The sequence below is a fragment of the Aegilops tauschii genome, chromosome 4 (assembly GCF_002575655.3).
Source record: "Aegilops tauschii subsp. strangulata cultivar AL8/78 chromosome 4, Aet v6.0, whole genome shotgun sequence".
In the NCBI taxonomy this organism is placed as follows: Eukaryota; Viridiplantae; Streptophyta; class Magnoliopsida; order Poales; family Poaceae; genus Aegilops; species Aegilops tauschii.
Window position 1 is genome coordinate 280,801,986 of NC_053038.3, and position 24,512 is coordinate 280,826,497.

The following is a 24,512-nucleotide window of genomic DNA, read 5'->3' on the forward strand; positions in this document are numbered from 1 at the left end:
TTTCAAATGGCCACTGTGGGATCGCTTCCTGCCTTCGTTTTGGGGGAAGAGGACCGAGGCCACTATAAGTATAGGGTAGACACCACCATAGCAGAGGATCCGAACCTGGTCGACTCATTCCCCCACCAGAGAAGACCTCACGAGGTTGTTCATCCCTTGTACTAGTTCATCCTCAGCCCCTTCTGAGGCAAATCCACCACAAAGCAGGAGTAGGGTCTTACACCGCAAGGTGGCCCGAACCTGGGTAAAACTGCCATGTCCATCTTCTTCCTTGTTCATCAAGCTAGGCCATGGGGTGACGAGCTGGTTGGCCGGAGAGGTTGAGTCCTCGCACACGCCCTAGAGTTCAAATCTTCCTTGGGTCTACGGAGCCCTGAGTCCGACATGTATAAACTCCAGGGATTTGAAGGTGAGGGTTTGTTTTCCACTAGCTCTACAACCTCAAGGTTTATAAAACGGACTTCACTCACCCTCACACACATGGTGGAGCGCACTTGCGCACGAAGAAGCAGGCAACACAATAATTTCACACATCTAATTGTCCACTTAATGTAGGGTCTGGAACCACGTGTGAGCCATACAAAGTGCGACCTGAACGCAGTGGCGTGGTTATTGATCGAGTTTCTTTTTACTGGTAAGTTAAATGAAAAGATGGATCTGCCCATACTCCCTCCTTCCACTTATATAGGGCCTAATATGTTTTTCGAGGTTACTTTTGACCACAAGTTAGCTCAATGGTATATGACATGCATGTTACACAAGGCATATCATCAATTCGTATGTGAAAGAAGTTTCTAATGATATAGTTTTTTATCATACTTCTCATATACTAATAATTTTATTATTGGTCAAAGGCTACCTCGAAAGACGTATTAGGCCCAATATATATGGAAGGAGGGAGTATTCACTATAAAACAACCGCTAGGGAGAGAAACACAATTACTCCACTTCGGGACTTGCTTGCTAGGGTTGCTCTCTTCTTCTCACTCTCTCACCCTCTCCGTCGGTGTCCACTCTGTCTCTCTCCCCCTCTCTCTCTTCTCATCAGTGGTCACCGATCCAGCCGGATCCCTTCCGCTGGGTAGGGGAGGAGGTGCAATGTTGACGCGGTCGCCGCTGGTGAGGGAGGAAGCCGACGCGTGGTGTCTTCTTTGACCTGGCGTTAGCGTGGGAGACCCTTCAGCACCCTTGCTCGTTGCCATCGTGTTGGCAGAGCCTGCCGCCTGCCTTGCCACATCATGACGACCAGAGGTATAATTTATTTTAGAATTGACCTTTTATATTGGCGTAGCTCCCCACGTCGCTGCATCCTTTTTTTTATCAAGTTAGGATTGCTCCCCACATCGTTGCATCCTGCATGTGGATATTCTTCTACTCCATGTAGCTAGCTTCACCGGCTTTTCGAACACTCGAACACCACCTAAATTTTTACTATTAGAGGAATAAAGGAACTGCAGAGACTGGCTACTGAACCCATCTCTTCGTTGAGAAGGGAAATAAAGTGGGGTTGGGGTGAAGTACTAGTAAGACTAGTAGAATGCCCGTGCGTTGCCACGAGCTTCTGAGATATTGTGCTGAAGTTATATAAAGATAATGTATGTTAAATTTGGATAGAGACAATATAACACATACACCATTGCATAATAATTGAAGTCTATGTGAGATGATATTTTAAAGCATCATTCCAATCCATCATATTTTATCTGATGAATGAAGTGGAACATATAAAAATATAAAGAATATTTATGCTGCATTATATAAGTAAACATATATAATATATTTAAACAAAAGTTAGACTAACACATTTTTTATTTGCAATAAAAAACTGGATAATGCTAATTACATATAAATATATAAACGTATATAAATGATATTTTATATTTTACATTAATAAACATTAGTAACAGAAACCAAATATCCAGGGTTTCACCTATCAGAAAAAGAACCTTTTTCTTTCACTCTTTCCCCACTCTTCCTCACTCTCTCCATCTCCCTCCCAACTCACTCTCCCTCCGCCTCTGCATCTCCTTCTCAATCCTCTTCGACACTCCGACGATGCGGCATGAGGCGCAGAGGTGATGCGGCGCCGTGGAAGATGGCCGTCAATAGCTGGAGGCGAGACCAGAGGCGGCGGCGACAGATCCCGACCGATCTCGCCAGATCCGGTCACGGGCGACGGAGGCCAGGGGCTCCTACGCACGGCGTGTTGATGCGGAGACGGGTGCAGGGCTTGCGGTAGGCAGCGATGTGGCGCGGTCTCATGCCGCGGCAGAGTTGCAGCTTCGGCCCGCACGGCTGGTCGCCACGCCGCGGATGCTCGCAGCACCACTATTACCAGCGGCGAGATGAGGGCCGTGGCAGCTCCGTGCTGCAAGCGCCGCGGCGGTGCTCGGAGGGGCGTTGTTTGTCGTCGCGCGATGTGCCTCCTCCTCCTCCTCGGTCGCCGCCGCCACCGCGTATGGTGAGGACGCCAGTGTGTTGCTGCTGCTGTGTGTGGTACTTTGTTCGCCATGTTTTATTTTTCTTTCACCTCCTACCTAATTGCGAATCTTGATTCATGGGATCGAGTAGTACACATTGTTTGTAGACGGATTGATTTTCTAGACCTAGGCCCTGTTTGGTACTACTCCGCTCCACAACTCCGGGAGCGGAGTTGGCGGAGCTACAGTTCAAAACGGCGGAGCTGCACTTCCCCCGCTCTACAGATTCTAGGAGCGGGCGACTACCGAACAGGGCCTTAGTTCGTGACCCAAATGCGCTAACAAAGACCAAGTGTAGATCACTATTAATTGATGGGTTTCTTCTCTGGAATTAGATTCGAGGAGCCACCTTGATCCAGAGTGTCAGCTCCTTCTTCTAGGAATGGAGCTAAGCTAACATCCCAGAAATGCAATTACTCTTTACGCTATTTGAGCAGAACCCGATGAAGCTGTAGCTTAATAAAGCACATTTGTTACTATGCTCCTCTACTATTGCACTATCCATGTAATCACTCTGCATTGCATTCAATTTACCTATCAATGCAATGATACGCCAGCTTGGTGTATTGGAGAAAAACTCTGCATTGCATTGCTCCTTTTCTTGTTGCTAGTCGATGTGTCTGACAGTTTTTTTTGTTGCTGAAAAATTCAGATCATGTGTCGTTTGTCACGGCCTTTTAAAACATTTTGCTAGTGTTATATATGAATGTGTATATAAAAGACATCTAGTAACAAATTGGGTAATAATTCAAATAAACTTCACAATGTAGTGTAAGTTGATAAAAAGGTAATTTGATGATGTACACATAGAGAGTGATGATCCAACTAATAATCTGTTACAAGCTAAGATTTATTTTATGCACAGCGCGATGTGATGATTGAGGTTTTGAATAAGACGACCATTGCAAAGATATTCTTGTACAATATCAGGTCACAGACACATGCTCACCCTTGACTCTATAAATAAACTAGTAGCTTGGGATAGCGAGTATAGTTCCCTGGTGTCGGGCCGTCAATAAAGTCCATCATGGCCATATCCCATGGGATACTTGAGCAAGTATAATAAATTTCTTCCTCGGCTATAGCCATCCTACACAAGCAATACATGTAGTTAGCACACATATTTAAAGTGAAAGGTCTGAAAATATGCAATGGAGAATACTCACCGCACAAACCAGACGAACCATTTTTTTTATCGTTCTGCAAGAGCATAAAATTAGAAAGAAAATAGCCGGACACATCCCTGCAAATTGAAATAATTAATATTATATTGAATATAGTGAAATTGAAATTAAATGTTTGTATCTTGAATGCTATGATAATAAAAAGAAATATTTACCCATCCATGCTTGTTAAAATACCAACCGGAAATATGTGTTGCCATCTACATATAACATAATTCCAGTCAGGTTGTGCTATTACAATTGCATCGTTGAAGTACCTCGCAAATCTCAGTAATTTTGCCTCAGAGTTTTAGTCTCTAATGATTGTGATGTATCTAGATGCGAGAGGTGATTGTTTTTGACTGAGTGAGTGTAATAGTGATTTTTAGTAGAGTGGCATCCCAATTTTAATAAATGTTGGGCCCACCTATAAAATCCTTGTTGATGATTATTCTTGGAAATTTACTATTTAGGATATGTGTTTTTCCATTATAAAAAATGTGTTACATTTCGCTCACAGCAAGCCACGCTTTTTGACAATATAGAAAAAACAGACGCTTTTTCCTTATGCTCCAGTATACTCCTATAAATAAACAAGCACTTTTCCTAAAAGGAAAACGCAACCAGCCACTCATATTCCTGTTATCTTAAAAGGAAAAAAAGAACGCTTCACTCCTCTTACCCTTTCACCGCACGGCACAAGCCCTCACTCTTAGGGCATCTCCAATGCAGGGGCGCCGGTATGGGCGCTTGCGTCAAAATAAAAAATAAATTATGACGAAGCACCAGTGCAGTGCAGGAGTCTAGGCTTACAACACACGAGCGCTAGCTTGAGCGCTTATTTAATTAATTTTCCTTTCGGACAACCGTGTGAAGCGCCGGTGTCTCCAACGCACGCAACGAAGCGAAGAGTCGACACCAACCATCCAATCGAACGAGCCACCAGCTAGCTAGCCCAGTCCTCACTCACTCAGCTCACCCAGCTCTCTCTTCTCGAATTGTCCACGCCCCTCCCAACACCACCATCTCTTGTCAGATCCAGCGAGCCGGACAAGACCTCCGGGCCGATTTCCCCCATCCTCAGATGCCGTCCACGGCGAACGGCGGTGCGCGGGCAGATGAGGCAGCAGCCCGCATCTTCCTCCATGGAGATGGGTCGGGGGAGCTGGCGGCGAGGCCGGCGGATAGGAAGAGGGCGGTGCGCGAGCGGACAAGTCAGCAACGCGCCTTCCCACATGGGGACGAAGCTGGAGGAGCTCGTGGCGAGTCTGGCGAACCTGAAGGTGGGAGGAGGCAGCGGCGCACGAATGCGAGGCGTACAGGATGAGCAAGCTCACTTGGCATCTCAATTAGGTATGGCGTCGAGGTAATTCCCTACTGCTAGCTGTACAATCCCTGGTTGGTTTAACTGCTGTTGAGATGCACACATGAAACTATGGTAATCTGTGTGCGCCATGTTCTTCCTGAATCGATGGAACAATACTTGTATGAAGGAAATTTCAATTATCATATAGTAGGACAATAATATGTGGTGATCTACAGTTTGGCATGTTCCAAACTGACTGATCTTCAATTTACATAGTCCTAAAAAGAAATTTGGGGAGTAGACCTTGGAATGAGAACAACAATTTATTATCTAAATCATGGCTTTTTGACTTGACAGTAGATCGCATTCCACTTGGGATAGTTCCGTATGAACATCCACATGTTGAGAAATTTGAATGGTTGATTCTGCTCTAATCTATACATCTCTGATTTGGAAACTAAGTCCTGGCTATTATTGTCCAGTAGCTGTGAATGCATCGTTGACCTTGCACCACATGCCATCGAATAGCAGAATTTCAGAGCTCATCTTACCCCAACAACGTCTGATTTGGATAGGTTGTCTTCTTCGATTATCGGTAGTATTTGCATTGTACAGAGGAGAAGAGTTGTCAATGTCGTGTGGGGGTTGGTCTGTCTATCTTGGTGGATGTCAATATTACATAGAAATAAGTAAATCAGAATGTACTAAGAGTTGTTGATGTGATATGTGCCAATCTGTGCTCTTGCAGATTACTAATACAGAGGAGAAGAGATGTCAATGTCAAGTGAGAGTTCATGAGGCGATGGGTAGGTAACTCGAGGTGTTGTTTTTGTGCTCAGGATGAGACAATACAACATTTATTCATTGAATGCCCACTTGCTAAGTTACTTTGGAGAACGATTCATATAGCTTTTAATATTAACCATCCAGTAGATATTGTGTCTTTGTTTGGGACGTGGTTAGCTGGGGTTGAACAGATCACGGCAGCTCGTATTCGGATTGGAATATGTGCGCTACTATGGGCTATATGGAACTGCAGAAACGACATGATTTTTAACAGACAACACAACTTAACTTTTTTGCAGGTTATCTTCAGAGCTACAGCTTGGATCCGTACGTGGTCCTTACTCACTCCTATGGACTCCAGGGAGCCTTTGGTTACTGGGTGCAACCAATGGGAGATGGTGGCTCGGGTTATATTCAACCGGTTCGGATGGCGTTCACATAACAGGATAGGAGTCTAGGGAGCTTGTCCTTATTATTACCGTATCAGTTGTCTCTATCCACGTGTTTTTCAGTTTTGTGCTATGTTTTGCTCCGTTTGCGAGCTGTAAGACATTTTTGATGATACTTCCTGGATTTTTAATAAAAGGGCCGCATGCATCATCATGATGCAGAGGCCGGGGGTATACCTCCATTTCCAAAAAAAAAGTGAGAGTTCATGCAGAGGAGCAGCAAAAGCATGTCACATATTTTTCAGCAACAGTATGGGCGTCAAGAAGAGAGAGAGATGGATGAAACCAATCAGTAGATGAGGTAGATTCTCTCCCGTGCTCGGCCACCAATGCGCTGTGGAGAAGTGGGGCAACACTTATGGTACTGTTATTTTTAATTGCAACATCATTTTTGCTCATATGTTATGCATTTTTTTCTCCTACAGTCCTACAGGTGATCAAGACGCATATAATTAAAAAGGAGATGACAGGGCTGAAAATGTAAGAATTGAAGCAATATATCCCCTTTCTTGTATCTACTTTTCTCTTTTGAAATATCACCATGGTATGCAGTATTTTTCTTGTAAATATCACAATGATGCTGCGACCCGAAGTTATCATCAAGAAGCTTAATCTTAGACGTGTCTTAATTTTGTACTTTAAAGGCTTATTATTTGAAGTGCGCAAATCCTGAGTTTTTTTGGTTTGGTCTGCATTAGCTAGCTTAACTGTTTCAGATGTTTTCCATAGTACCAAGCTTCTATAGTTATAAGTGTTAGTTATTCATAAGCATATATAGTATAATATGATACTGTCAAACTTTAGTTTACACTAACTTGTAAGCTATAGCACCTAAGTTGTTTCTTGGTGAATCATCAGCAAGTTTCTTTGATTATCTAACACCAGTGCTGAAATGCCTTGACTACCATTGGTTTAGCTTAGTTCAAATACTGTTGATAATCTTCAAGTTATCATGGGTCATGGACACCTTTTATCGAGTTCAACTTTGGACACATTAACTCCATGTAGAAGTACAAACTCATTGCATTCGCTTGTCTTTCCCCCTTTTCATCATATGCTTGTACTGACAAAAAGAATCACTGTTGGTGACAATATTTACCTCTGCAACTCTGGTATTCTACTCCTTTATTTTCCTTATACATTGCCAGTCGGTATGTACCGAGTCTATCCACCCTACAGGTTTCTGTAGTTCAAGATCAAAGGCAAGAATCTGCCAAATATGATGATGAGAACAAGGCTAACGATGGAGAACCCTCTTCTACGAAAACTCAGCAATCTTTTGGGAGAACTAATATCGATGATATACTTACAGATAAATCCCAGGTAAAATTGGACTTAGTTAGCTTTAATGTCGAACCATCCACATCAACTTTACTCCTAATTGTGATAGCTTAGTGGGAGTTTAATATCTGATCACTTGCCATTCCGAATGACTCATTATGCATCAGGCTAGTTGGCAATATGAAATTTACTTCTTAAAATATGTGAACACTTTACAATCTTGGGATCGTAGCATATAAAATGACTTTTGTGACTATATTACATGGTTCTAATCACCTAAGTACACAAGTACGCACTTCATCAGCATATAAAACAACTTTTGTGACTATTCATTGGTTCAAACCGCCTAATTATGCAAGCTCGTACTTGATCCAACTTTTGGTAAATTGGAAGGAGATAAAATCAATTTCCACTCGACGCCGCCCCATAACAGGGGATGTCCATGGAAGCACATAGGGGCAGACTTAGACAGGAAAGTATTGGTCCCCTCGGCTGGATTGGCAGACACGATTCGACCTATTTGATAACGCTCCACCCGTGGCTTCCAAAACTTCGCTCTCTGCCATGTGAAGCTTCCTGGAAAATCCTTTTCCGTTGCTTAGCTCTTCTTGTATGCTTTAGTAGTTTGTACAAATACTAAATTCCATATATTGGAAGTTATGTACAGTCTCAATACACTATATTGCAGGTCTAATGTCTGGGAGATTAAACAAGTTGTATGAATTTCTCAATTCCAGTTTCTCTATGTTTACCCAATGCCAAAGGTAACCAATATTAGTTCTGGGTGCGTGAAAACAGTTTACCGTAGACATTATTAGAGAACCATCGCTTGATAGGCAGTAACCAGTAAATAACTTACGGTGACAGTACAATACATATATGTACAGGTATGCTCTTATTATTGCTCATCACATTCGATATCCAATGTGGAGTTTATTGTAATTTTGGTTGTCGTCTCATAAGTAGAGGCAATTTGTGACCACAATCTTCAATTGCCTTACCCCACCAACAAAAATCATGATAGCTACAATATATCTGTTTGTGCATTTTGGATTTGTTTCTCTGTGGCTGCATCATCATACCTTTTTCCTTACAAGTAAAGATGAATCTAAAACTTTAAATGTGAAAACATCTTATAATCGTCAACATTTACTTGATTGATGTAAAAATAACAGGTCAGTTTACTGCTAACCGAAGAGCGTCAATTATTCCTTATGTTTAATACTCACCTGAAATCGGATGGGAAGGTCGTTGAACATTTGTGCTATCACCATCAGTGGGTTGGGGAAGAACCTGATCTTTGGTCTGTTCAAGTATCATCCGTTCTTAAGGTTGTTCATACAAGTAAGTGAGGTATAATTGATCACATAAAAAGCATAAAATTATGATTACTATATCCGAACAGACTCATACCAGGACTACTTGGGTAAATCTCATCAATATCGTGAGCTACGGGCTGAAGGTTATAGTCGTCAACATTTGTCCCCTCCATCTGATCTGCAACAACTTCAGTACTCACAATCTCATTATGCGCAAGGGATGGTGCTTCACATGTATAGCAAGTTTTATAGACGAACATATACCTGCAGGTACATCTGACGATATCATTTGTTCCGCTGCTTTGCTTTGTGGATTCCCCATATGTACCTATCAATCGATAGCCAAAAAATTCTTACTGATGGTTTGTGAACTGATTTTGCAAACAGATAAGTACAAATTGCTAATGGCCGCTGAAGATGACAAACACCTGTTGTGTGTAAGTTTGAGCTCTACTCTGGAATCGCTTTGATCAACAATCAATTAGCAGCCTTTGTGTGTAAGTTTGTGCCACTTGTCTCTTTTTAATGCAGGTTGCTATTCCACAGATCGTGCCAAGGTACTTGAAGATAGCTAATGGTTTATTAGGTCCATTACTAAAGCTTGTATTTGTATTTGTATCTTCTATAGTTGTATGCATGATAACCGTACACAAACAGTTTGTAATGACGCGTGATGCATGATGACCGTACACAATCACGTGTGGGCACCAGATGAGATTTACTGTAGTTGGCAATGAGATTATTTGGCAGCCAGATCTCCTTACATACCTGGGATTGAGTTGGCAAGGAGATTATTTGGCAGCCAGATCTCCTTCGCATACCTGGGATTGAGACCGCCCTGCCATGGAGACCCGGCGGCGGCGTCTCCCCTCGGACGGTGGCAACGGTGTCTCCCGGAGTTTGGCGGCGACCATCCCTTACGTCGGCGGCAAGGATTGAAACCGCCCTGCTGTGGAGACGCGGTGGCGGCGTCTCCCCTCGGACGGCGGTGACGGCGTGTCCCAGATTTCGGCGGCGGCGATCCCGTACGTCGGCGGCAGGGATTCAAACTGCCCTCCTTGGAGATGCTGCGGCGGCGGCGGCGTCTCCCTCTGACGGTGTTGGCAACGATCGGGGGTTTCGTACGTCGTGGAGTGATTTCGATTGACTAGCACAAATGCCCGTGAGTTGCAACGGGAGAATCTCTACTTCTAATGTCTGAGTTGGTAGGATTGCGTCCACGGCTTTTTTTCGTCCCACCACTTTCGTCTGGGTTTTTTCGTCCCCTCACCCCCACACCCACCCAACCCCATCCACGCACGTAGCCCAAAGAAACAGCGCCGCCTGAGTCCATTGGAATCGCCCTGCCGCCGATCCCCAGACCCCGCCGGATCTCGCCATCTGGATCGCCACCGTCCTGCGATCTGCGCAGCCGTCGTGCGATCTGCGCACTCGACAGCGCCGCCGCCGCGGAACCCCTCGAGAAGACCAGACGGATCTCGCATCCACGTTTCTGGATCGCCGCCACAGACGTAGGAGCTCCCGTCGGCGCCGCTGCAGACGCAGGGTGGTTTCAACCCCAGGTATGATGTACGGTTTCAACCCCAGGTATGTTGTACGGATTCAACCCCAGGTATGAACACGGGTTTTGTTTGTAAGGTCTTCGTGTAGAAATCAGGGCGATCATGATGGACTCGTGTTCAATAATGACATGTACCTGCTAAAAGCTAATACAGCTTCAAATGGTGTGATAACTGGGGCTAACAATTCTTTGCTATCCAATAAAGCAGTTTGGGCACAAGAAACATATACAACTGTCAGTTAATCTACACATGAGAAGCAGAACCAACTATTAGAAACATATATACAACTGTCAGTTAATCTAAAATCATAATCAGGGCCTCATCCGGTCCACAACAGTACCAAACTGATAAGCGTAACCATCATATGGTAAGGGAATAGCTGTAGTCAAGTTCAGTGAATGAATCTCTAATCATGAAAAACAGGAAGTTCAACTGGTCAAACCACCAAATAAATTCAAAAAATCATGCATATGTTCCGCTTTCAACTGCGTCAAACCAGTCGAATAAGCCTTGGTCTCAACGAATCAGACCGGACCAGATCGAACCATATCAACCCACATGCGCAAGATATTTGATGCTCAACATATGGCATGTTTACCCTGAAACACTGAGGAAAGCGGTGCTAAAATCTGAAGTCTAATTCAAACAGTTCCCCGATACCACACTGCAGAGCCAAACCCAGACTAGCTTAGATTTCCATGCTCACCCACCTAACCCAGGCTTTGTTTCTAAGGTCTTCGTGTACAGATCTGCGCTTCAATCAAATGACTGAAGTTCTTTATGACGCCTATATCGTCGCTTAACAGCAAGTTTTTACCATGACTTCTCTGAGTTTTGTATATGCAGATGTATGTCAGACTGCAAATAGCTGCTATATAGTTTAGTACAGGTCACAGAAACAAACTACAAACAACCAAACATACAAACAAAGTTGTAGGCAAATCGCAATATGAGAGTTTGAGCACCTTGCAACCCAACCGTGCCTTCATGATTTCACCCCCTTACCATTGCCAACATCATGAGTTTCTGTAAATGTAACAAGCTGCCCTTATGTGTTGAAATCCTGTACAACAGCAAGCTGCCCTTGTGATCTTCGACGGCCTTCATCTGGCTCCAATCAGATGAACAGTTCATCTTAGCATCTTGAATTTTTAACATGTTATCAACATAGTCAGTTTACAAAAAAAATTGAAAGGTAGCAAAGTCTGTTGGACATGTCTTTCTATTTTGATATGTATAGCAAAACTCATAATGTCTGTAACAAGCTGCCCTTATGGACTGAATTTTTGTACAATGGGAACGGGCCTTTAGTACTGTTGGTATTCACGTGATCTGCTTGCAAAGTCAGTTTACAAGTATTTGCGGGATACCTGAGTCTGTTGGACATGTCTTTTTTTTAATAGTTCCATATGGGGACTCCACACAGCAAGCCAACGGAACAGACGACCTCATCACATGTACCTCCAGGTATATGTTCACCTATAAATTGTGCTACACAAGTCAAACACCATCCCACGAGACTGAATCTGTTGCAGGCCCGATGGAGGGGACAAATGTTGACGACTCTAACGAAGGGATTATACCCGTAGCCGACGATGTTGACAAAATTTACCCACGTAGTCCAGGTATAAGGCTGTGCAAATATACAGAGCTTAATTTTATCCTTTTTATGTGATAAATCATACATAACAGACTTGGGCACAACCGATTCCAATGTATCAAGCGTGTGACTTGTAGGAGTCCATATTACTCCCTCGGAACGGATGATATTTGAGACCGATGGTGATAGCACATATGATACACCAGGTATATATGTACCTCCATGTATATGTTCAGCTACATGTTTTGTTATACATGTCAAACACCATCACAGGAGATGTTGCAGGCCCGATGGAGGGGACAAATGTTGACGACTCTAACGAAGGGGTTATACATGTAGCCGACAATGTTCACAAGATTTACCCAAGTAGTCCAGGTATTAAGGCTGTGCATATTTACCTAATAGACTTGGGCAGAACCAATTCTAATGGATCAAGCGTGTGACTTGTAGGAGTCCATATTACTCCCTCGGAATGGATGATACTTGAACAGACCGATTGTGAAAGGACATATGTTCATCAACCTTCCCATCTGATTACGGGTAAGTATTATGTTGCTGAAAGGTTAACACCATGTGCCTACAACTTTGCCTTATTTCGGTCCAATATTTTGTTATGTTTACATGATGCAGACAACCACCCAATCTCATTCCTATATACTGTAGATTCGTTGCCAGATCTCAGTAATCTGACAAAAGAACTAGCTAGCATGCAACGTGATAACGAGGAAAAGAGGCCGCAGAATGTTCCACGCCATCCTCTCAGTGATATCACTAATGCTTATCAACCATCCTCTATGGACCTTGACGAAAAAAGAGAGCTGATAAAAGCTCGGAGGCGAGCTGCTTATCAAAAGAAAAAAGAAGAGCCTATCGTCAAGCAACAAGATGAAAATCTGTCTGCCCTTACGATATCAGGTAAGAATGTTTTATGTGTCGGCACTACGATAATAGTATATATACTCCCTCCATTCCACAATATAATGTTAATATCCGACGAAAAATGATGAGGGTACCATCAATGTACAAGCAGATGTGCAAAATGTTACCCTGTCCCCTCTCGGTGATATCGCTAATGGGTGTCAACCTACCTCGGTGGACCTTGACGAGAAAAAAGAGCAAATAAATGCTCGGAGGCGAGCTGCTTATCGAAAGAAGAAAGAGGAGGCTACCTTCAAGCAACAAGATGGAAATTTGTCTTCCCTTACGATATCAGGTAAGAATGATTTATGTGTCGGCACTGCGAGGATAGTATATATACTCCCTCCACTCCAGAATATAAGGTTAATATCAATGTACATGCAGATATGCAAAATGTACCCCTGTTACCTCTCGGTGATATCACTAATGGGTGTCAACCAACCTCGGTGGACCTTGACGAGAAAAAAGAGCAAATAAAGGCTCGGAGGCGAGCTGCTTATCGAAAGAAAAAAGAGGAGGCAGCCAGCAAGCAACAAGATGAAAATCTGGCTGCCCTTACGAAATCAGGTAAGGATGTTTTATGTTTCAGCAATACGATCACCGTATATACTTTCTTAGTTAAGAATGTAGGCGACACATGTTTCCATGCAATTCAACCCCATGAATAATTGACCAAGAATAGTGAATAAAATAATTGACCAATAGTTGACCACTTTGTTCTACATACAATTCCTCATCATTCATGTTCAAGTGAAATTTTTTTTGGAAAGTCGATATAGGTCAGACATACGACTTTTGAGTCCATATTTACACTTTATGTATGGGCACGGAGGGATTATTTAAATAATAAACGTTAGATAAAGAACTAGCTTCAACCAGCCAACCCAATTACGTCCAGCTATACATCATTGTTTAACCAGCCCGTGCAGCTATATAAAGTAAGTGTTTGTCTAGTACATGAATTCTTGTTGAACAATGAAGACCCTAAACCCTCCGTGCAGATATCCAAAATGTTCCCCTGTTACCTCTCGGTGATATCACTAATGGGTGTCAACCAACCTCGGTGGACCTTGATGAGAAAAAAGAGCAAATAAAGGCTCGGAGGCGAGCTGCTTATCGAAAGAAAAAAGAGGAGGCAGCCACCAAGCAACAAGATGAAAATCTGCCTGCCCTTACGAAATCAGGTAAGAATGTTTTATGTTTCAGCAATACATTGATCGTATATACTTTCTTAGTTAAGAATGTAGGCGACATATGTTTCCATGCAATTCAACCCCATGAATAATTGACCAAGAATATTGAATAAAATAATTGACCAATAGTTGACCACTGTGTACTATATACAATTCCTCATCATTCTGGTTCAAGTAAAAAAACTTTGGAAGTCGATATAGGTCAGACATACGACTTTTGAGTCCATATTTACACTTTATGTATGGGCACGGAGGAATTATTTAAAAATAAACATTAGATAAAGAACTAGCTTCAACCAGCCAACCCAACTACGTCCAGCTATACATCATTGTTTAACCAGCCCGTGCAGCTATATAAAGTAAGTGTTTTTCTACTACATGAATTCTTGTTGAACAATGATGGTCTGATTATGTTTTCACACTATTGTTTAACCAGCCAACCCAACAACGTCTAGCTATACATCATGGTCATATGATGATGCCCCATTGCCTCCTTCAACTGCATCTGGTGTCATTCATGATAAAAAACAAGCTAGGCGTCAAAATGATAAAGAACGCAAGCGTAACTTAAGGTTAAGGGACGGGCAAAGGGAGCAGGAAAATGCGCAGAGGCGAGCAGATTATCGGAAGAATGTGGATAACGGAACGATCGATCTTCAACAAAAAAATCAAAATCAAAGAGAATGGCGCATGCAACACCGAGAAAGCATGACTTCTGATGAGAAGGGCGAGTCGAGTGCTCAGAGAAAGGCAAAGTATGCTGCAAAGAAAAACACTCTGTGTGCTGAATCGATCGCAATGCCGCGTCCAGATCTAACTAGCACAATGTCTGACTCTCACGCAGCACCTGACTTTCGGTCCACATCTGTGTGTCTAGATGGGGGCCCTGCAATGAGTATGCCGACGTACCCTGTCGGTACCGACGGTAAGAATTGGGTACTGTCACTCTTCTACAAAAATTTTCAGTTGTACCGTCTCTTTCTTACCATCTCAATGAATAGGCATCATGCGGGAGGATCGTGCTCCTACCGTCAAGGCAGCCCCCACATACATTCGTAACATCGAAACCGATGGTAGTTATCCCATTAACGGTCATCTTTCATTTTGTAATCATTCATCAGATATTTATAATGATTCAAAAATGGTGCAGGTGCCTATCTAAGCAGAACCTTAGGTGATGGTGCTGTAGATGGCAACCTCAGCAAAATCAATGAGCACCTAACAAGTGCCGACCAGCAAACCAGTCATCCGCTAACAATAGCGGATAATGGAGCTGACCAGCAGAGGCATGAGTCCAAAACTCAGCCTAGGACGAGAGAGCGATCTTGCAAGGGAAGTATGGCGGCGAAGAAGTGTCAGGAGAAAATTGGCAAGCGGAAATCATGTACGAAGGTGCCACGTGGTGAGAGGAACGCTCTGCTAGATCGTCGTAATGAAAGCTTTGCGGGTAGGGTGAAGACCCCAACCGTCAGGTCCATCTCCATACCGGAAATGAGCTCAACTGGACAACCTACCGTAGTTGAAGCACACGGTGCCTCAACCTCATCTAGCACGCTGGAGTACACGATCAGAAGTGAAAGTAACACTCCCATCCTTACTCTCCTTGCGTCCCTTGAGACTGAACCCTCATTTATTGGTTTCGCACCTGAGCAGACGACATGGACGCTTACCTTAGTCGTCTCATGAATGATAATGTCAACCCTGACAACCTCTTTGACGATGAGTATTACCTGTTTGCTGCTGAAGGTATGTACACCGACTTGAGCAACATCCACCCGTTGGGAATATCAAACTAATTATAAACATTGTTTGCAGGCTCAGATGCTGATGACATGGAGCACGACGAATTGGAAGACTCAAGTCACAATAGCTATGTCGACCATGATCCATTGGACTATGTCTACTCAAACCTCCCAGACCACACACACATCCTGAAGCATGCCGCGAACTGCGTTCACTGCAAGGCCAAGAAGTTTGTGTCTGAGGCCTCGGGATTCTGCTGTCGCAGTGGGCAGATCGAGCGGAAGCAACCGGAGCTAATGAGGCTTTGGTCTAGCATGGATGCGGACTCAAGGCATTTTCGGGAGAACATACGGTTCTTCAACGGCCACTTCTCCTTCACAACCCTCGGCGTCAGCCTCGATGAAAGCTACACAAACATGAAGTCTGGGGTGTACACGTTTCGGGCGCACGGCACCATCTACCACAACGTTCATTCCTTCGGGCCAACATCCCGTCCAGAGCATCTACAGTTGTACTTCTAAGACGACGACCCAGGCCTAACCCATCGCAAGGCTGCCACCGAGCAATTAGACCAGGATGTCGTCAGAAAGTTAGTGGGCATACTCAGGGAAAACCCATACTCCCAGCAGTTCAGGAGTTTGGGTGCGCACAGGGACAACCTCGACGATTACAGGATAGACCTCAACACTGACCAGAGACTAGACCAATGGAAGTATAATAGACCTCTGTCATCTGAGGTCGCTGCAATTTGGGTGGAGGGCACTGACCTAGCGAAGAGGTTCGATCGTAGGATTACACTTTGCGGGAATGACAACCAGAGGCACAGTATACATGTGACGGCTGGCTTGTATGACCCGCTCTCTTACCCACTCTTCTACCCAAGGGGGGAGCTCGGTTGGCACCCGAAACTACCTAAACGTGACATCCCTTGGCCGGTTGTGCAACAACCAAGAGGTAGACGTGATGATGATGATGAGGAGGAGGAGGATGCAGGTAAGCCTTATGTGTATTCTGTCGTTTAGATGAATTGTATACTTCTCATATGAATCCTAATGTCCGCGTTACTCATCCATGTGCAGAGGGAATAGCAGGTTATGCGTGTTGGTGAGAGACTACTACTGTTACATGCTCCAGATACGACCTGGGATATGCAATCCCATACTCTGTGGAGCACGATTGCTCCAGCAATGGGGGGTGGACATGTACATCAAGATTGAGAGTTGTAGGTTGAAATGGTACAGGAAGAACCAGACAAAGATTCGTGCCGACCTGTATAAAGGAGTTGTTGATGCAATTACATCCGGCGAGACCCGGGCAAGCGCTGTTGGAGTAAGGATAGTGCTCCCTGGAACGTACCCAGGTGGCGACCGTGACATGAAGCGGAGGCATATGGATGCCATGGCAATTGTCCATCCCTACGGGAAGCCTGGCATCTTCTTGACCATGACCTGCAACCCTAACTGGGAAGAGATAACGAATGAGTTATTTCCTGGTCAGACAGCACAAGACCGACCTGATCTTGTGGCTCGTGTGTTCCATGGCAAGCTAGAGGCTATGAAAGAGTTGTTGTTCAAGAAGAATATCCTAGGTGTTGTTGTCGCACATGTATATGTAGTCGAGTTCCAGAAGAGGGGCCTCCCCCACGCACACTTTTTGTTGATCATGGATTCTACCTATAAGCTTGTCGTTCCGGAGCAGTACGACCGACTCATTTCTGCCGAGCTCCCAGACAAGCAGAAGTATCCTGAACTCCATGCCTTGGTGGTGAAACATATGATGCACGGACCATGCGGTGCTCTCAACCCCAAAAATGTGTGCATGCAACAGAACGAGTGCAAGTGCAGATACCTGCGGCCGTTCAATGAAAACACAGCACAGGGCAAGGACTCATACCCAGTTTATCGTCGTCGAGATAATGGTCGGCAGGCTAAGGTCCGGGGTAAAATGTTGGACAATAGATGGGTTGTGCCGTATAACCCTTACCTTCTGCGGATGTTCAATTGCCACATCAACGTTGAGGTTTGCTCCAGCATAAAGGCCGTCAAATACCTTTACAAGTATATATACAAGGGCCATGATAGGGCTTCTTTCAACATCGACCAGCCCGACGCTGATGGTAACATTGATGAGATCAAAAGATACGTAGACGCGAGGTGGGTTACTCCTCCAGAGGCGATGTGGAGGATATTTGGCTTCCCCTTGTGTGCCAATGACCCGCATGTCCTACAGTTGCCTCTTCATCTCCCGAATATGCACAAGGTGGCATTCAATGAGCAAGCTCACTTGACCGACGTAGTCGCCTCTGAGAATGCTTCCAAATCCATGTTGACAGAGTATTTCAAAGCTAACCAAAACCACCCGTGGGCTAGGAATATATTGTACAAGGATTTTCCTGGAAGGTTCACATGGCAGAAGGGTAAGAAGTATTGGAAAGAGCGGGTGGAGCGTTATTAGATAGGTCGAATTGTGTCTGCCAATCCTGCCGAGGGGGAGCGATACTATCTGCGTGTGCTGCTAAACCATGTTGCTGGCAAGACATCCTATGAGGACCTGCTCACCGTGGACGGTAGGCTATGCGGGAGCTTTAGAGAGGCTGCCGAAACGTTGGGACTCATCGAGGCAGATAACACGCTCGATGACTGTCTTACCGAGGCAAAGCAGTGGGCGATGCCATGTTCGCTCAGGAGGCTCTTCGCAACAATTTTCGTGCACTGTAAGCCAGGCGACGTGCGTGGTTTATGGGATAGGCACTTGGAGCCTATGTCTGATGACTATCGGCGATCACACACGTGCCCGATTGAGGTGGAACAAATGGTGTTGCTTGACATTAGGGGTATGTTGCAGTCCATGGGCAAAGACATAGCTGATTTCGCTCTTCCATGCATTGACGATGCGTTCGACCCAACCGAGGGCAGGCCAGAGAAGTGATCGAGGAATCTAACGTCGATTTTGACATCAACGACACTAAATTGGCTTCGACGCTAAACCTTGAGCAGAGGGTTGCATACGACGAGATACTAGCTTCTGTTGAGCGCGGTGATGGGGGTCTGTTCTTTGTTGATGGCCCGGGAGGTACAGGGAAGACCTTCCTGTACAGGGCGCTGCTCGCCAAGGTTCGAAGCGAGGGAAACATTGCTATCGCTACCGCGACGTCAGGCGTCGCCGCTTCTATCATGCCTGGAGGCAGGACTGCCCACTCGAGGTTCAAGATCCCATTGAGCTGCGACGATGGCGCCTCATGCACCTTCACGAAGCAGAGTGGTACCGCCAAGCTACTGAGGATGGCCTCATTGATACTATGGGACGAGGCCACCATGACTAAGCGACAGGCGGTCGAGGCACTGGACAACAGCATGCGCGACATCATGGGAAGACGGGACCGACCCTTTGGAGGAAAAACTGTTGTGTTTGGCGGGGACTTCAGGCAGGTGCTTCCGATCGTCAGGAGGGGGTCCCGGGGTCAGATAATCGATGCAACCCTCCGAAGTTCACACCTCTGGAAGGGTATGCGCCAGCTAAGGCTCGTCACTAACATGAGGGCTCATAATGACACCTGGTTTGCGGATTACTTGCTAAGGGTAGGCAATGGCACCGAGGAAGTTGATGATCAAGGAAACATACGACTCCCTGAAGATATTTGTGTGATGTCTACAGGCGAGGGTGACGACCTGAAGAAGCTGATTGACCATGTGTTTCCGAGACTAGATGACAACATGTCCGATCCGAATTACATGACTTCACGCGCAATCCTCTCCACCACGAACGACAAAGTCGACAAGATAAACATACGCATGGTAGAGCGTTTTTGGGGAGAAGAAGTAATCTACCATAGCTTTGACAGTGCAAAAGACGACCCGTATGGCTACTACGCTCCCAAGTTCTTAAATGGATTGACTCCAAACGGTCTACCTCCGCATGCACTCAACTGCCCTGTCATACTTCTGAGGAATATTGATCCGGCTAATGGTTTGTGTAACGGGACGAGGCTTGTGGTGCGAGGTTTCGAGAGGAACGCCATCGACGCAGAAATCGTGATCGGACAACACGCAGGTAGGAGGGTATTCCTTCCTCGAATACCCCTATGCCCATCTGACAACGACATGTTTCCATTCAAGTTCAACAGGAAGCAATTTCCTGTAAGGCTTAGCTTTGCTATGACAATTAACAAGGCTCAAGGCCAGACGATTCCGATTGTTGGCGTGTACCTACCTAATCCGGTGTTCTCTCATGGTCAACTCTATGTCGCATTGTCTCGAGCCACCGCAAAGAGAAATATAAAGATCCTCATTGAGAAGGAGAAGGAGAAGGAGAATGCCAAGAAGCAAAGCGGTAAATCTAAGAAGCGGAAAAGACCTGCCTTGTCCTTACAGACCTCGATGAAGAACATCGTCTATAAGGAAGTCCTTACAGGCTGAAGTCCGCTCTTAAATATGTGAGAGGATTTACTCTTATGCTACAGGTAATTTGGTGCTCTTTGGTGTCTTTGTACATATCTCTATCTTTCGATGTTTGCAATTGAACTTTATTATGTTTATACTACAAGGCAAGTATTAATAATATTGCCTCGGATTTGTGACTTTGCAAGTTGCCAAATTTTGCTGTATGTGACATTATTTTTCGTTTTGCTGGTTTGCTTATGTATATTATTCTTTTGTTGTTTTGTAATCAATCATCTACTACATCTAAACCCGGCTTTGTTTTCCTGCACAAATATTGCACACTGCCTTGATCACTCCGTTCTTGTAAAACTAGACTCCACTGGAGTGTTCTACATTAGAGAAATATTTATGATGTGGCCACAAATCAGGCACAGTCAATGTTATTTATTTTTGTTTACTATGTCATTTTTGTGACCGATGAGTATCTTTGGTATTAGAACTCCAGTTACACCAATTGGTTATTTGCATCTCAAGTTAAATTAGTCACTGTTAATCAAAATGAAATGTGGCCATTGGTTCTTCGATAATTGATGGAACAGATGGTCAAAGCAACAATGATATACCCCACTGGATTAATGGTATAGAAGTAGCTTATTTATGTTTGTTCCTTTTCTTTTACTCCTGGGCCATGAACAGATTAGGGCATGAACAGAAGTGGGTGCATATAAATTCAGAGGACACTTTGCTCAAGTTATATGCACGGTGCACCAGCAAAGTGCTTCTACAAGTACTCCTAGCAGTTCAGAACTGCAAATACTCCTACTGCAAACAAAATTCAGTAAATTTCAGTGCATCTACTGCAAACTAAATTCAGTGCATCAACTCCATGTACTCCTAGAGTACTCTTTCTTTGAAATTCAGTGCATCTACTGGAAACAAAATTCAGTAAATTTCTAGCAACTACTCCTACTGCACAAAAAAATGAGTGAATTAAGCATGCAGACATACCTGATGCTCCAGGGGCATAAAACAATAATCTTCAGAGCTGTTGCAAATTGGATCAGAATCCAATTCTCAGTGTCAATGCCATATTTAATCATAAAATCCTTAAGAAGAAGGCGCAAGAACTTCAAACGTTCCTTTTCACGCAATTCGATTTGATGCAAGCGATGAGCTTCCTTAACAATAGTCGTTAACCTGGATGAAGAGGAGCATTTGCTTTAAGTGAAAAAAACATAAATAAAGGTTAAAATTTTCTAGAAGTTGCTACAGCGCTGAATATAACAAAATGAGGTTCTCAATTGTCAACTTACAGTACGGTATGTCTATGAAAATAAAGTACACAATAAGTCAGGAAATCTTAGCATCGCATAACCAAAGGAGATTTATTAATGCTTGCTATAGAAGATGAGAACAGTAGGAAAGAAGATAAAGTACTAACATTGACAAGGGAGAACATCAACTTGTGAGAAATAAGGAAGGACAAGAGGTAAGCTCACCGTCTCGAGCTTGCAAGTAATGTCATGTTGATGTAAGAATATCGTTGAATCTTCAGTAGGATCTGATAGTCTTTTAGGCGATAAAGTATGCATGGGCTTCTTCTGAGTGCAAATTCTCATCTCACAATCCGGAACGTCAACATGCAGACATGTTATTCCCTGAAAAATCAAATCGTGATCTATATATTGTTCACCCAGACAAGCAACAAGAATGCTTATAAAGTTATACTAACCAGGTTCTTTTCAATTATTACTTTACATTCAGTACACCCTACAACTAATTTCTTCTCATAACCACACAAGTCGGTGAGCCTCTTGGCCAGGTGATCGTCAATAGCATTATTAGCTATGTCAACTGGGGAGGGAACCGTCTCATTTCGTACGAATTCTTTCAGACTCTGAGAAATAAACACAGAAGATAATTAAGAAGATTGTCAAATACAGTATAACACAATTGTCTAAATCATGAAAGGAGGCAGGGTCATTGATTAAAAAATGGGAGCGTTACTAACAAGCGGTGGCAAGCATTACCAAAAGTCCTGTAGAAAAAGCAGAGTGATCGATTAGATGATCTTGAGTTTTTCATTGATGATAGCCAAATCTTAAGGAGCATCAGCAAGGAAAAAATAAGAACCTTTGCTGGATCATTGAGGTAGTCCCCCTCAAAAGAGAAAATTGCAATGCCAACGGGTGCTTCATATAGCAGCACAATAGTCATGTCTCCTGTTGGGAAACCAAGTAAAGTACACACGGGATTCATCTGACTCCAAATTATGATCTCACAATCCGGAACATCAACATAAAGACAGGTTATTCCCTGAAAAAGCAGGTGGTGGTCAGTACTGTTCACCCAGACAGAAGCAACAAGAAAGCTTACAAAGTATACTAACCAGGTTCATTTCAATTATTCTTTTATATTCAGCACTTCCCACAACTAATTTGTTCTCGGAACCACACAGTTCGGTGAGCCTCTTGGCTAGGTGATCGTCAATAGCGTTATTAACTATGTCAATGGGGCAGGGCACCGTCTCATTTTGTATGAGTTCTTTCAAACTCTGGGAAATAATCATAGAAGGGATTTAAAAATCTTGTCAGATACAATACAAGTGTCTAAATCATGAAAGAAGCAGGGTATTTGACAAAGCAGTGCGTCAATCATAAAGTATAGTCTTGCTTAAGCCTTTGTATGTATGTTTCTCTCGGTAATGCTCTCGAATGTTCATGCATAGAGCTAGATGTCTGTATTCTTCCATTCTTGGTAGGAGTACCATGTCAGAGCTCATTCATCCCTAGCTAGGAAGATCTAACCACTCAGTAGAAAATCTGAATTTTGGGTCGGCCCTAGCTAAGCTGCTGCAAGCAATTTTGGGTCGGCCCTAAGTAACTGAACGATTACAGAAATCTGAATTCGACATGAGCTCCACACAACCAAGTAGTGCTTATTATCTGTTCTATATGTCGCTGGTAGGTATCCACGCTAGCTACAGCCGAGTCAACCCCACCTTTCTGAAAAACTGCTACACGCGCAAGACAAAAAGGAAATCCACAGATTGCCCAACCACAACAAGGAACAAAACATCTTCTCCTCGAGAGGAAAAGGCAGGGGGCAAAGGTAGGCAGAGCATCGAGACGAATCGATTCGTCCAGCCGACGAGCTAGCGAGCCAGCCAGTCCATTCGGAGGGAGGTGGTAGCAGGAAGGGGGAGGCGTACCCGCACTTGTCGCAGAGCACGGCGAAGCCGCCGGATCGCAGCGGCCAGTCCTTCCTCCACTCGCCCACCCCCGCCGCCGTCGGGGCGGGCGCGCCGCACGCCGCGCTCATGCACCTCGCCGCCGCCGCCGTGGGAGACGAGGGTGCGCGCACCTGATCGACGTCGGATGAGTGGAGGGGAAGGGATGAGAGGGGGCGGCGGTGGGAGATGAAGTCGCCGGCTGTGGGGGGAGAGCGGAGGGAGTGGAGTGGGTGAGATCTAAGGACTGTGCGGGAATGGAGAGAGTGAGGGAGACTGGTGCTGGTTGTTTTTTTTTCGAGTAATACTGTTTTTTAGGGATTTTGAGTAATACTGTTTTTTCTTTATAACTTGGAGTAATACTGCTGGGTTGGGTCCTGGTTGGCCGTTAGCCAATTTGGGCCTTTGATTCGAAGGAAAAATACACTAAAGTATATACATTGGATCATATGAATAAATGTTTTTTATACTTATTACATATATTCAGAGTATCACAAAAAAATCAAAATTTTGAGAAAAGAAACCGAATATACTTGGTTTATGTTGGATTGCTTGCATGTTTTTAAGTTTTGTCGGACAATTTTCCTTGGCCTATAAAAAATAATTAAAAATTATCAAAAGAATATAAATAGATTAAAATGATTTAAGAAATTTTAGATGACATATTATTTATATATGAACATTATAGTTGGTTGTTTGCTCCGAAAGAAATGCAACATATTTTTTGTAATAATATGAAAAACGGTTTTTCTTTTTACAAAATAAAACAGCTGTGTTTGTTTCACTCTTAATTTTATTATACTCCCTCCGACCGAAAATACTTGTCCTAGAAATGATTGTATCTAGACTTTTTTTAGTTATAGATACATCCATTTTATTCATTTCTAGGACAAGTATTTTCGAACGGAGGGGGTATATTATATTGAGTCTTATTTCATGCAGTAGCAAATATCATTTATATTTCATCATAGATAAAAAGTGATGGGTTCCGATATACACACTGATGTAACGATGACAGGCCGGACTGAAACACGACGAGAAGAGGTATATAGCTAATCATTCTTTTCTGTGCCTTATACATGATAACACAAAATGTTTATTTTT

General features: G+C 43.9%; 2 protein-coding genes and 1 long non-coding RNA gene across 28 annotated transcripts; 2 read left to right on the forward strand and 1 right to left on the reverse strand.

Annotated features, from left to right (window-relative positions):
• Positions 1 to 3,209: 3,209 nt before the first annotated feature.
• On the reverse strand, positions 3,210 to 23,957 carry LOC109756213 (uncharacterized). 25 transcript variants are annotated; one of them, XR_012181986.1, is made up of 14 exons: positions 23,391 to 23,820; positions 22,569 to 22,733; positions 22,313 to 22,495; positions 22,191 to 22,217; positions 21,912 to 22,076; positions 21,679 to 21,837; positions 21,188 to 21,376; positions 9,553 to 11,453; positions 9,049 to 9,112; positions 8,879 to 8,962; positions 8,695 to 8,770; positions 3,820 to 3,864; positions 3,647 to 3,723; positions 3,210 to 3,570 (listed from the first exon to the last, which is right to left on the reverse strand). XR_012181986.1 is itself a non-coding variant. In XM_073496560.1 (13 exons), exons 6-13 carry the CDS (start codon positions 21,702 to 21,704, stop codon positions 3,493 to 3,495), a joined length of 729 nt encoding a protein of 242 aa, XP_073352661.1. In that variant the 5' UTR covers positions 21,705 to 21,837; positions 21,912 to 22,076; positions 22,191 to 22,217; positions 22,313 to 22,495; positions 22,569 to 22,733; positions 23,391 to 23,701; the 3' UTR covers positions 3,210 to 3,492. The 25 variants fall into 25 exon arrangements, 2 of the variants coding, with proteins under 2 accessions (XP_073352661.1, XP_073352662.1); XR_012181977.1 differs by adding an exon at positions 11,717 to 11,825 and having other exon boundaries at positions 3,647 to 8,041; positions 8,695 to 8,790; positions 8,879 to 8,971; positions 11,352 to 11,457; positions 23,391 to 23,819; XR_012181975.1 differs by having other exon boundaries at positions 3,820 to 8,041; positions 8,695 to 8,790; positions 8,879 to 8,971; positions 11,352 to 11,457; positions 23,391 to 23,709.
• On the forward strand, positions 4,722 to 9,546 carry LOC141021294 (uncharacterized). The gene is made up of 3 exons (XR_012181996.1): positions 4,722 to 5,009; positions 5,698 to 9,054; positions 9,172 to 9,546. It is a non-coding gene; the product is annotated as an uncharacterized lncRNA (long non-coding RNA).
• LOC141021293 (uncharacterized) lies at positions 10,079 to 20,067 on the forward strand. Of its 2 annotated transcripts, XM_073496558.1 has the most exons (12): positions 10,091 to 10,346; positions 11,750 to 11,813; positions 11,882 to 11,971; positions 12,084 to 12,152; positions 12,232 to 12,321; positions 12,397 to 12,486; positions 12,577 to 12,861; positions 12,977 to 13,159; positions 13,249 to 13,431; positions 13,866 to 14,048; positions 14,494 to 15,130; positions 15,208 to 20,067. In XM_073496558.1, exons 2-11 carry the CDS (start codon positions 11,756 to 11,758, stop codon positions 15,114 to 15,116), a joined length of 1,854 nt encoding a protein of 617 aa, XP_073352659.1. In that variant the 5' UTR covers positions 10,091 to 10,346; positions 11,750 to 11,755; the 3' UTR covers positions 15,117 to 15,130; positions 15,208 to 20,067. The 2 variants fall into 2 exon arrangements, with proteins under 2 accessions (XP_073352660.1, XP_073352659.1); XM_073496559.1 differs by having other exon boundaries at positions 10,079 to 10,346; positions 12,610 to 12,861; positions 14,494 to 20,067.
• Positions 23,958 to 24,512: the final 555 nt, after the last annotated feature.

Excerpts from the sequence above, each read along its gene's own strand:
- LOC141021293 (XM_073496558.1), top strand. The coding sequence starts at position 11,756 with ATGGGGACTCCACACAGCAAGCCAACGGAACAGACGACCTCATCACAT. Across the intron at positions 11,814-11,881 it reads CTCATCACATGTACCTCCAG|GCCCGATGGAGGGGACAAAT; the intron begins GTATATGTTCAC and ends AATCTGTTGCAG. Across the intron at positions 13,432-13,865 it reads GGCTGCCCTTACGAAATCAG|ATATCCAAAATGTTCCCCTG; the intron begins GTAAGGATGTTT and ends CCCTCCGTGCAG.
- LOC109756213 (XM_073496560.1), bottom strand. The coding sequence starts at position 21,704 with ATGACATTACTTGCAAGCTCGAGACG. Across the intron at positions 11,458-21,187 it reads TTATGCCCCTGGAGCATCAG|CCAGATGAAGGCCGTCGAAG; the intron begins GTATGTCTGCAT and ends ATCTGATTGGAG. Across the intron at positions 9,113-11,351 it reads AACTCATGATGTTGGCAATG|GTACATATGGGGAATCCACA; the intron begins GTAAGGGGGTGA and ends ATCGATTGATAG.